This window comes from Patagioenas fasciata, chromosome 6 (assembly GCF_037038585.1).
Source record: "Patagioenas fasciata isolate bPatFas1 chromosome 6, bPatFas1.hap1, whole genome shotgun sequence".
Classification (NCBI taxonomy): domain Eukaryota; kingdom Metazoa; phylum Chordata; class Aves; order Columbiformes; family Columbidae; genus Patagioenas; species Patagioenas fasciata.
The window spans coordinates 19,791,932-19,805,308 of NC_092525.1; the positions used below are offsets into that span (position 1 = coordinate 19,791,932).

Below are 13,377 nucleotides of genomic sequence, written 5' to 3' on the forward strand. Positions count from 1 at the left end.
TCTTAGCTTAATTTGTACAGATCTACGTAAAATCAGACTAGATCAGTAACAGACTGCTTGACAAGACAGTTATCTCATGCTCAACAATATTTTCTTATATATAATGCGTGAAAAATTTGGTAGGATACGATCTTGCCCCTTCCTCTTCTAATAAATGACCATGTGCCACTGAAAAGCTGTCAGTCATTTCATTTTTACAGGAATAGAAGGAATGCAGGCCATTCTACAGCTCAGTAACTTAATTAAAAAAAAATACAACCCAGACATGGAAGAAAAAGGATACAGTTGTAACAAGGAGGTCTTACCCTGATGAAAGTTTTGCATTGCAGTCATTAAGTTACTGACCAAACAAACCAGTTTCAGATGCAAATCAAAAAATTCTCAGCAATGCACGATGCATCTGTTGTTTCTGTTAATCATGATCCCATTGCAGTCAAAAAAGAATAACAACTGATTTTCAGAAGTCTCCAGCAAATGCATTCAACTATAGTTTGGAAAAGGTTCCATACTTGAGCAAAAAGAACCCCCCAGTCTCTCAGTTACGTGTTAGATAGAGCATTGTATGTGTAAAGCTACAAGTCTGTGAATGAAAATGCCTTTGTTGTTCCTAAAGAATTGATAATACAAACTAAGTGAATCTGTGCTTTAAAGGATGTCGTCTCCCATCCCCCCTCAAATATTTTCTAAAAAACAGGAATTCTGCATATTAAGTGCATTTGTTCTAAATGTATAACATAATCTTGAAAAGTCATGAATGCTTAAAATATTAGAAATTGATACAAACTTGCGAGTTGTAGTCATGTCATACTATATAGGCCAACTTTCATTTTATATACACAGCAGTGAAAACTACAACACATAACAAACTGGCCGCAATTCTAAAGTAAGATTTTGTTTTCCCATTCAGAAGTCAAAGGATGTTCCCATTAATGTGCAACTGACCTTTCTTTTCTTACTTATTTTAATCTACCAGAGTAACACCATTAGTGTCATAGTACATTTCCTTTGCACTTTTCTTTCTATCACCTTTAATATAACTATAAAACCAGTCTGTAAGCTACTTAAACACCACTAGATCTGCTTCACAAATCAGCTGGAAGAAGAACAAAGCTAAACAACTTGCCCAAAGTCACAGAGCCAGTGGCAAAACTGGGAATAAAAACCATGTACTCTGATGCTCAAGTTAGATAACATACATTATCATCTTATTGCAAAATTCTGCTTTTTATTTATACCATGGGAACCTCAGAAGAACTTGACACTACAGTGGCTTATGTTTGATTTGAACTAGCACAGCTGATGAGTTTTACCCAATCTCCCTTTACCAGGCTGCTAATAAGTACTACACAGGAAAATAAAGGGTTTTTTTCCCCTCTGTCACTAATAAGTACTACACTGCATTTCATATGATATTTGTTTGATCTGTAAAGCCAGGCAATTCAGTTCTTATCTCAAGGACATTAAACAAGCCAGCTGATTTGAGGTGTCTAACATTTCTGGATATTCATATCTGTTCATACTCCAGGAGTCACAACATGAACAGGGATGCTGATAAATAAAGAAAAGCCCTTGTTCCTTAAGCCCTACTGTGCACATTGCAGGAAACATCTAGCTAGTTTGCATGAGTGGAATATTTGCAAAAACCTCTCCAATCTTAAATCCTACTGCTGTGTTGCAGATACAAGGTATTATTGATCCATAGCATATTTTCCTGCTTTCTGAAGTCACAAGCCAAATAATGGCAGATGCCATTAGGAGAAGTTGAGAAAGTTAAGAAAACATAGAAAAAAAAAAAAGTGGATGGAAGGAAAATTAGGTTGGAAAGTTAAAAAGGCAGCCCAATGAAATACTTGCACAAAACAGTTCCTGTGTAATCAGCCACTAGGGGGAAGAAGAGCCCTGCTGCCTAATTAAGGTGCAGTCACTTGAGGCATTGAGCCCTGGGGGTTATTTATACTTGTTCAGGATGGGGGTGTTTGAACACTTGCCCTGCAAGGTTTAGAGTGGGACGAAGCTTTTCTGACCTTTGGCTATGGTTCACCTTCCCCTTTGAAGTCTGTATAGGCCTTGTTAATGAGACTTGAGAATTCATGCACCTTTCATATTTTCTAGCTGCAATTAACTATTTTTGTACCTGAAGCACCTGGTAAAAACATTTAAACAAAACTCTGGGAGCAGAAGGGAGGGGATGAAGAAAAATGAGAGGACCAAAAAAAGGAGAAAGGGCAAAAAAAGGCAAAGCTGTGTCTTTTCAGACAGTGCACACTGCAGTGTTGCCTCTTTTAAAGCAAAAGGGAAGAAAAATCGCATGCAGCTCATCTGCAAAGTGTGTGAGAAATATGGAGCAACACTCTGCTGCAGTAGTGGTTGGGACAGACGGCGAGGGACCCGCATCCCCACTCGTGCCCACTGACCCGCATGACCTGCACGACTGAAGCCATGTGAGAAAAATGCATTGAGGTAAAGAGTCAAAGCCCCTCTCGGGTCACTTTTTCTCTGCTGCTGCTGTGGACATGGAACTATTCAACAGCCTGGCTTTGACTAAATCACAGACAAACAATATTTTCTATTACCATAAAAATGACAAATAAGTAACAGTTATAGCCTGTAAACACGACTCAAATAGAGTTCTAAGTGGTACACTGTAAGTGGAAACAGGAACCTACCCCTATTAAATCCGGCTCAGCCTAAGGAGTATCAGATGTTGTTTGGGCCTTAGAAGGCCTGAGACATAAATGATGTTTGTAAGAGAAAAAGTCAAATGACTCGTGACAGGGTTTGCTTTAATATAAATGACTTTATCTGTCTTTTTGCTTTTGAAGACTTGCCATTTTCAGATCTTGAACAGCTAACCTAGGCAGCTGGCTTCCTTAGACAGTGGCCTTCATTTTGTGTATAAAACACTGGCATTTACAAACTTGTATTCCTCTGGCAAAGGGAGGGCAGTTTATTTTAGCACTGTGATCAATGCCATCATAAATCTTTGCTTTTCCACTCCAAGAACACTGGCCCAGCCCAGTCAGTGCCATGTGGATCTGCTGTACCCGTAAAACAGTGGATATACCACAAGGCTTTACTACAGAGCTTGAGAGCAGAACTGAGGCAGCAGAGCTGAATGAGCCACAAGCCATCCCTTCCTCTTTGCTTTTGATTACATGAGGACACAGATAAGAGACTGTGATATGGAAAGAGCAGGGAAACGGACAGAGAGAACAAAAGAGGAAGAATAAGATGACACAGAAGAAAAAGAATCCACAGATGAAAAAAGAAGTGGAAAAACATAAACAATAGAGAGGCACGAACAAGAAGGCGACAAGAACACAGGGTGAAAGAATAAACAATATCGGAGTGGGAGCAGGTGAGAGGGAGATGGTGGGGATATTCGGGATTTAGTGCCAAAAAAGAAGAGCCCCATTCTCCCCCACACCTATATTGTTTCTCATGTTTCTTTTAGTCTCTTTCCATGCCAGTCCTCTGGTTCTTCTCTGGAATGACTGGAACTTCCATGTCCAGAAAGCCACAAGTCTGGCACTTTGTGCCTTACGGCAAATGTGCTGGCTATCCAATGTTTCCACAGGGGCAAAGTTATACAAAGCAAATGAAAAGCTCACTTAGTCTCCCTTTCATGCAATGCAAGAATCACCCCTTAGATGGGACTATTGCAAAATTAAACAACCTTACAACCACGACCAGTAAATAATGAGTAATGTGCTTGTATTTACAAAGCTTTTATACCAACCAGCCAAAGAAAGTGAGGATAGCTCATCACAAAAAGATCCCATTTATCAGAAGGGCTTCAAACAGCTTAGCATCTTCAGGGTCATTTCTCTTTCACCTAAGCTAAGTGCCAGCTTCCAACTGAGAGGTGAACACATACCCGATTTATCTGCCTAAGACACTCAAGCACTAAAGATACAGGATTCAATAGCTAAACTACTTAACAGAACTCTGTAATTTCAGGACATGACATAGAAAGACACTAGCCTGGGAAAATGAGGCAAAAATCAAATCTTGCCAGACATTTTGAAAGCAAAATGAGTCTGACACAAGGCTGCTAGACTCAGCAGTATTTTGCTGAAGGTGTTTAACTCAGTTCTGAGCTACAGGGCTGGGCAATGAAGGGACTTCCCAAATGTGACAGATTATCATCCTTCTCCCCAAAATTTTGGGAGGGAGCAGCTGGGCTTTGTGGTAGAGCCCTCCACACATACTCTTGCGGAGAGATTCTTCAGAGGAGAAAACATTGTTTAGAAATTGGTTTATTTTCCAGACTGTTTTACCTTGGAGGGTCCACTGCGCTTCCCGAGCTCCAAAAGAAGTGACATGGTGAGATCTAACCATTCCTCACTCTGCTGAGCCAGGTGGGCATTACCACATCACTTTACTCTTCCCTGACAAAACAATGTGCTTCCAACAGAGCTACACACATCCACAGTCCTCCCTAAAATTTCTACCTATTCGACCTAAGGACTCTCGGAAAGCTGTGCAGAAAACAGCAACTTATAGCAGGTGCTCACACAAACAGGCTTTACATGGGTCAAAACGCATTTATGCACTGAAGGTTAGTAATGCTCCGGGGAATGCAACCTGTAGGAGTACTACACATTGAGTACATCCCCTGTAGATGAGAATCCACCTCACTTTTGATGCTTATACATGCTTCTAAGGCACAGAAAGATAAGGCCACAGCCGTTCTCCTTGTTTGTGTTCTTCTAGTGTTCATCAACCCTCATCTGGAGGAATATTTGTTCAAAAATTTGCAATTTATGCTTTTCCACGCCCACTTGGTTAGCCCTTCTGCTTGTATTTCCCTCAAGAGTGACAATTATGGTCTTGCTGATCATTACATGGACACCTGTCCCAATAAAAACAAAAGAGAGCCATGAAGCAATTTCATGAAGCACAGTGGATGTGAAAAGTTGCTTCAAAACAAGAAAGCAAATAAGGGCTGGGAATAGTTGTTATATGTCTATATCTAAGAAACAAAAACCTATGACTTAGCTAAACAAAGAATGGAGAATGAGAATTGGATTCCAACTCTGAGGATGAGGAAAGCCAGTATGCTTATAAAGCAACTGCCTTTTATTGCTAATAAAACTAATAAAGGTCATGAGATCTCTCCCTTACCATTTCAGATCCACGATTCTATGAAGGGGAATAAAGAAATGTCTTTCGTGTTAACCACAATAAAATGAAATGTATTGGTAAGAGTAAACAAAGTCTTGTTAAACTATACAGATAAGGCAAATTTTTTAGAAACAAACCTCTCTAGACATCTTTAGGAAAAAGGACAACATAGTACATGCAAGTTATAAAACTTCTTCAAATATAGGGTGGCAGAATTATGTTCTAGCGATACAAACTAGTGGCATCAAATCCCGTGGCCAAGTGATCATAATGTCCTTCAAAAAAGGTATTGTGAAAAAACCCGAAGCATTTCAGACAGCTAGTGCTGTGGCTCTACATGCTCGCGCTTTGCCGCAGAACAGTCTGATCCCCTGTGCTGACATAGCAAGAGTGCAAATCCCAGATGGAAAATTAATCTCACCATGTAGCCAGATTGAGTTTCCAATTCTCCAGTGCATGACTCGAAGGTTGTTCTGCTCAGCTATTGAAGAGGTGAGGGCAGAAAGATTTTAACTTTTTGACATCCCAAACATCATTTAAGCAAGACATGCTCTGAAAAGGACCTTACTGACTGCTGACGGTTACAAAGGATCCATGGTGTCCTCCTTTGTGCTCATCCTTCCTACAAAATATTGCTGTCACACTTTTCCCTGCTTAAATGGCCTGGACAGAAGGGGAGTCCAAGGTCCAAATGACTTCAGCTATGTCTCCAAGTATGTGGGTAAAATCTATCCTTAAAATAGAAAGGAGATAGATCACAGTATATTTTAAAGAAAGTATCTATCTACTATAAAGACATATTAACAGTTCCCTCATATTTATGGCTTTTCTCAAGAACAGACAGGGCCAGCAAGCTAGAAAAACTCTAAGGTTGGGATATTGTTAAACTACATCTACAACTTGATCTTAGTCTGCTTGAAGAAAAAAATCAAGTAACTGTACATCTCCTCAAGCAAGCTCCACCATGGCTATTTCATTGTTTGTTACAAAATATGCAGCAGCAGAACCTGAACTATTCTAGGCTGTGTATTTTCTCTTGCTTGCCAGGTCTTGTGCTGACTGACAGATGAGAAGAATACCATTGGTTTAGTAAGAGTCTCAACTTCTGCAGATTAACAATACACTAAATCTTATTCTTTGCCAGCATCAGCTGACGTGAGTTTATTAAAAGCTAAAAGGCATAATCATATATATATGTGTTGAGCCTACAGACAGAAGAGACTGTATTTGTATACATACAGTTGCTTCTAACACAGTAAACAGGTATGAGCACACAAGATACAGAACGGAGGTGAAGGCAACAGAGCTGTGCCAATGCACAAAGCCGGCTACACCTTCAGCATAAAAACAGAGGATTAAATAGATATTTTTGGTCATTCAAGTATCTGAGAGGTCTTTATGACCTTTCCAGTCTATCCTTATACATGTAAAAAGTAAGTAACAAAATATCACCACTCTCAGATAGAATTAATGAACAGGTAATTCACAGTGATATTCTAACACACAGTGCTCATCTCCTTCCACTGACACCCAAATAAAAGGCCATGCTTAATTTCATTAGTGTGCTATTTCATGAAACCAACTACTTTTAGAAAAGTAACATGACTACACCTTTAAGTACTGGATTTCTGAGATTGTTGCCTCCAACTTTAGTACTTTTGTGACAAATACTCAGCTAATGTAAATGGGTAGCTCTGTTATAGTCAATATATTACACTGACTTACTGCAGCCCCCTTTCCTTGTCATTAAGGAGTTACTGAGAAATTCCAAATCTGAATGTTCGTACTGGATGACATTTAAAATGGAGTCTCCACAAAAGGACAGCACTTCACAAAAGACACCCCCTTTGTATCCTATTACCTATAGCATCCACAGCTTGTTTCTGAATGGGTAATAATATGAACCAATTGCAAGAGCTGTAACAGCCTTTATAATTTCAAGATGTGTCATCTACCCATGAACTGTGTGTCAGATTCCTGTTTGGGCTCTGATCCAGTAAAGCACTTCAGCACAGGGGCAGTCCTGCTTATCTTCAGCTGAGCTTCTTGCCTACTTGAAAGTCAGATGATGTACCTAAGTGCTTGATTAGATCAGGGTGCGAGAGTAAACTGGTGTCACTCCTCTGAAATCCCGGAGCAATACTGATTTACATTAACTGAGAATTTTGCATTATGATTATGGACTCTCATCTGTCATTTCAGTAGCAATATGACCTGCTACAACAAACTTTGACATTTCTTAGACAAGTTTTTACCTGTAATAATTTCAAGTGATATAAAACAGATACAAATCACCCAGCGTGACAAAGAACCAAACACTACTGTACAGCATGTACTGATCTGATAATACATCAAACGTATGACAACATATAGCATTAGACATTGCACTCCACCAAGAACATTCAGCAGCAACTGAATAATTCCTCCCAACTCCAATATAAAAGGCAGCCAGCAGGATGATATCAAATGATGGCAGCTCTGCTTCTCATAAAAGGACCTTGGGGACTCCAAGGAGATTTGTGTATCTGCACTTCAACAGCATAGCAATGTGGAAATGTTAAAGTTAGTAAAGCAAACAGTCCTCAAATGAGAAGGGCAACAGATGTCAACCAGTATCACATGTCAGTAAACAGCAACAAGACAGAGGGTACTTTTCTTAGCACTTTTGTGAAAACATCGTGCTATCAACTACAGCCACATCTCAGCTGTTTGGCTCTCTAAGTGGTGGTGCTTGTATGTGTGATTTAACTCCCACCAAGAAAGCATTTCCAACCATACAGAAATCCTGAAAGAAAGTAGAAATGCTTCTACATATGTATTGTGGCTTGAAAAGTGGGGGGGGGGGGGGAGTCACACTCTCGAAACTGATTGAAAGCTCATTTTGTGCTTGGCACAAACAGACAAGCATTTGTATTTCTCAGCTTTAATACAGAAGGATCATCCTTAGGGCAAAAGAGTAGTTGTGATTCATCTGCTTTCTACCCTTACTGCAAAGACTTCTGACAGTAAGGCCAAAATATGCTAACTAAAAAGGCACTCTTTGTACCATAAACACTAGGCCACAAGGAACTGGACAGAGGCCATCAAATCACTGCCTTTTAATTTTCCTCTCTCATCTATATTTCTCTAAAGGTTTCTGGTAAGAAGGCAGCTGACCCTATACAAAAGCCAGAGACATTGCCAGTATCTTGGTGGTTTTATGCATGCCATATTGAATCTAACTTTATTATTCAAGGAAAAAAAAAAAACCAAACCTCTTTCAATTAGGCAAAGATGTATTTCAGTGTCAAAACACCAAGGGAAGAGGTAAAGAGATAGAGTTCTGCTACTGTTGAGTCACTGCTTTGAGTCCAGGCCCGGTTAGCTGCAAATACACTCCACAGTCATCAAACATCTCAGATGTTTACGTGGAAAACAGTTTGGTTCTCAGCAAGCAGTAGCGTCCATATCATGAACTGTCACATTCCTCAAAATCTTTGCTGCCAGTCATAAGTGAAAGAACAACAAATGAATGGACTGGGAAGACTGAACTCTTTTGCCATTAGAACACTGTCTTTAACAGTAGATATATAAGTTATGCACTGAAATTCAAAGCTAATTTTTAATGGAACCTATGTCCTGTCAATTGAAACTGATCATATAAAATCCAGGAAGGATTTTTTTTTTTTTTTTTAAACCACTTAGATGAAGAGGTCATACTCAACCAATACAAAAGCAAGAGCTGTCACCTACCCTTGCCCAAGGATGGGCTCTACTAAACCCTGGGCTTAAACTCTACATGTACAAATGTGGAGCTTTTGAAGAAAAGGAAGACAAGATCACAGCACCTTCACACACACCTTGTGTACAGCATGGTGCCTAAGAACAACCATCTCCTTCCTCTGCCTTTCCAAAATCCTCTGATTAAGGGAACAGGAGAAAAAAAACACCCCAACACAGCAGGAAGGCCTTTACTAAAAGGTGCATTAATTAGGTAAGGCAAGCCAACAACATGATTAATTAGGTGCTCTCCTTCAATATTATGTTTACATAAGTTGATTATAGCACTTAATTACTAATTCACCCTGCTCAAAAACAAGAGTGCTCTAAATTTTTAATGAGATGAGGGAAGGCAACATTCCCTAACTCAACAGGGAGAAGTAATTTTATTTCCTCTTTTGATTTCCCAAGTTATTACCATTTCTAAGGAAAAAACTATCCACTCCCTGATCTTTCACTCAGTTCTTGCTTTTGAAAATATGGAAATCAACAAGACACTTCTATTAATTTCAATCCAGGACCTGACAGGTAATGCTTTGGAAGAGGAACAGAGGGTCAGATCATGGACTGAGGCATGTCCATTGAACTAAGTGGAACAAAATTACACCAGAGACTGCCGAATCCAGAAATGGAAGTGGCCTCATCCCCTCCAGTTCTGTCAGCAGAAACTTTTGAGTATGTCCCAGTACATTTATGGGCTTTTTTTATGAAATGTTGTCAATTCACAATTGCCAGTTGGTCCATTACTGAGTTTGTGGACTAACCGTAGTACTAAAGAACTTCTTCACATTCATGACAGTAACATTTTCGTTGTTAAGAGGTCAACATACTGCATATCACATGCTCTTCCTGGTGGATCTTTATAAACCTTGAGTTATCTGCAGGTTTTATTATTTGATTTCATCCCCTATGCTATACCACCCAACAACTTCCTTATACAACCGAGAGGTGATGTCCATTAAATTAAGCATAATCAAGCAGTGCACAAACAAAACTCTTTTGAATTCCTTTCGCACAGAGCTGTAAGTGAATCATTTTACCTGCAGAATCGTGACTTCAAATTCCTGGCTGTGATATATCTCACTAATAGATATGCCCTCTGTTATCCTCAGGGGACTTCACTGACTTAACTGCTACTGCTGCTAAACAATTCAGCTATTTCACATTGGGGAATTCCCTAGCACCTCTTTCTACAGAATCCAGGTATTTTTCATATGTCTCTGATCCACTTTACAAAAACCATGAAAAACCTTTCACCTATCTTTTTGCAGGATATATCACCAACTTGCAGAACAACCAAAACTAACAAAGAAAAGACTATGCCTCCCTTAGAAGTCAATTTTCTACCAGAAAAATCTTGCAGTCATGTAGACTCTGATTTCTAGCTCAATGTTTTACACCAAAATGACTACAGAGAACTGATTACAGAAAGTTACCAGTAAAATGTATCATAGAAAATCATACAAGGTTTCTTCTCTTCCATATCAGCCTGTAACAATGACCCATGTTAAGACAGCAAATCCAAAATAAATCTGGTAATCTGGTTTCATTCAGGTAATTTTATTAATTGCTTTAATATGCAATTAAGGAACAGTCAGTGGGCTGCAGGATTTTATAAGACAATAATTCTGTTCCCTGGAATCCAGCTTTGTCCCAAAGAGTAGGTTATCAAAAAAAAAAAAAAAAGAGCTGGATGACTGCCAAATCAAACAGCACCTTCTTCCCATTTTCAATTACATACAAGTGAGGCAGAATAACGAGGATATACTGGAAACTTTGACATTTATTTATTGAACATTTTTACTGAGAAGGAATTGCTGGCTTGCGAAACCGGAAACTATATTTTTTACTACAGAAACAATCACATCGAAAACCAGGATCCTGCTGCTCAGCATTAAAGGAATGGTTAGAACCAAAAAATTCACCCATATATGACAGCAATGTTTAGGTTATTTCATTCAATGCAGCATATATTACAAAAATTAAAAAATCCAGTGTATATTTCAAAAATCCTTATGTCACACTATTTTACACAGGACTGTCTTCTGTGACCCAGCCAGGCACAAGAATCAAGATACAACAAAACCACCAGAAGAAAAAGGGTGCAGCATTTGTAGGGGCAAATGAGAAGATAACAGAAATTGCAAGAAATTGTGAAGATTTTCTCCCCTTTCCAGAGATTCTAGAGCCTAAATAACCAAAAGATGAATGGGGAAGAACTCACCACACTGCATGTTTTAATTTCTTTTTGGATAGATCAATTGTTTTAATTCAGTTTTACCACAGAGGAGAAAAATTCAGGGAGAGTAGATGAAGAGGACAACAGGGAAGACAACATTCTTTGAAGCAACAACATATGGTGACCAGGCATGAGAGATGGTGGTTATAAATCTTTTCTTCATGGAATTACCTAAAGATGAAATTGCAGCTTCAACGGGCTTGAGCTTTTAAAAAACACAGCAGAATCTGGCAAATTAACCTGCATGGTTACAATTTTTTTCCTCTCTGAGAAAGTGATGCCTTGGTAGATTCTGAGGATGTTCTGTGTGTCCATATTTTCTGAGTGAACAGAACACGGACTGAGAGAGCAGTGGCTGTGACCTGGCTGCCCTACTTCCCAAACCACCTCAAACCCACGTAGGTCGTTTCTTCACACTGCAGAGAAGTAGTGGCATCCTGGACAGGATTCAGGGCTTCACCTGGCTCCCAGTGATCGCCACAGGCACTATGATGGAAGGAAATATGCTACAAATGCTCAGAGGGATGTGTAATAGCAGTAGTTTCTAAACCACTCTCCCCTTTTCTGCTTCAGAGTTATCGCAGGGAAGCTCATGGGCTTGACCTGGAACTCTGTGAAACAAAAGGAATTCTTCTGGTGTCTGGCAAAACCCCTGGAATCAGATGTGACACAAACAGCTGCTGAAGCACTGAAAAAGGCAGAGGCTGCATTTGGGAAATCAGACTCCTTATGCAATGCTAAGGCACTGATTGCAATTTGTATTTTTTCTTTTGTCTTTATGTACTGGTATTAACTTTTTTTATCCAAGCAGAGATGGGACATAGTATATGGATTCATCAAGTCCGGCTCCCGGCAGTCTCAGGTAAGCGCTTAGGAGAAGTTCACTCCAGGAACACCCACAGAACCCGCACTGTACTGAGGGTAAGTCAAAAACATTCCCATAATCAAAGAGGCAGGAACCTCCTGACAATAAAAGAGCAAACACTTTTTAAATTATTAAGTCTACAACATAGCTGATTCAAAGGATCTAGTTTCACTGAAAAAGATTTTTGAAGGAGCATGCTATGCAGACTGATATATATGTATGTGTGTATGTATAAAATACACATATATGTTCTGACATTATTGGATATGCTTCTGAAATATTTTGATATATGAGAGCAGGAATAAAAACTAAGGGTAAATGAATATAGTAAAATTATATGAGCACACATCACAGAAAACTTCTTAGCATTAGATTTTATTAATGGTTATGAAGACAGACTTAATAAAATCAGTTTTGAGATGTTCAGTTACTGCACAACAGTGTAAAACATCTTAAACTTGGAATGCAATATCTGTGTATTTGAAGGCAGAAGATTAGCAGAAGAGTAGCAATTAAATAGGACGTCCCCTCATCAAAAGCTGCTACTGAAATTACAATCATCAAAACAAGTTTTCCTCACAAGCATTGGAATTATTAAATACAGATATATATTCTACTATAAGATTTTTGCAATGAGATTAACTTAATTGGAAAAATTCTTATGAGAGGAAACTACTCTTCCTGCTAACCTATACACTGCACTGTAGAATATTGACAACTGGAAATTTCACATTCGGAAAAATACCAAACACAGCCCAGTTCCTCAGCTGATGTTGAGTTGCTTATTGATTTCAGTGGAACAGCATCAGTTTAACTAGGTTGAGAAGCTGACCTCCCTTATTCAGAAGATCCACTCAGATATGTTTTTGTGCAAAATTTCAACTACAAGTATCTGTGCCTGATGTTATAAAGAAAAATGTATCTAGGGACCATCCTGATCCATAATTTTGTCCAACTGGGTGCAGTATACTCTTCAGTGTCCTTGTGTAGCATGAGGAGAGGACGTGTCTTATACTAGTGGAATTGCCAGGTGGGAAAATAGGTATGATTTTGGGCATACCGATCCTTTGTCAGGTTTCTCCTAAGCTGCTGTTGTTTATGTATTGCAGCTAAGTCATGCTTTGGCTGATCCACTGAAGAGAAAAGCCTCACTGCTACTTCTAGAACTGTTAATGGATCGAAATGACATGAATAAACATGAAGTTCCATCCTCATGATTAACTCTGCATCCACTGTGGGCAAGACAAGAGGCAGAGGTGTGTCATTTTTTTACTGCGTAAATAGTGCTATGTGGTTTCTTATGTTTAACATTCCTCAATGTGAAGGAAGGAAAGTAGGACAAATATAACTGAGATGAAAGTGTGACCTTCTTGCAGGATCAGAGCTT

At 39.1% G+C, this 13,377-nt stretch overlaps 1 protein-coding gene across 23 annotated transcripts in view; it reads right to left on the reverse strand.

The window, feature by feature from the left end:
* FGGY (FGGY carbohydrate kinase domain containing) overlaps window positions 1-13,377 on the reverse strand; it is a 309,381-nt gene that overhangs the window by 12,712 nt on the left and 283,292 nt on the right. Inside the window, exon 24 of one of the 23 annotated variants that reach the window (XM_071810170.1) lies at window positions 10,652-12,088. The exons of the other annotated variants lie outside the window; for them this stretch is intronic. Within the exon in view, the coding sequence (XP_071666271.1) occupies window positions 11,996-12,088 (93 nt within the window). The 3' untranslated portion in view covers window positions 10,652-11,995. Of the gene's footprint in view, window positions 1-10,651; window positions 12,089-13,377 lie in introns of those variants that run through there. 23 annotated transcript variants of the gene reach the window in all.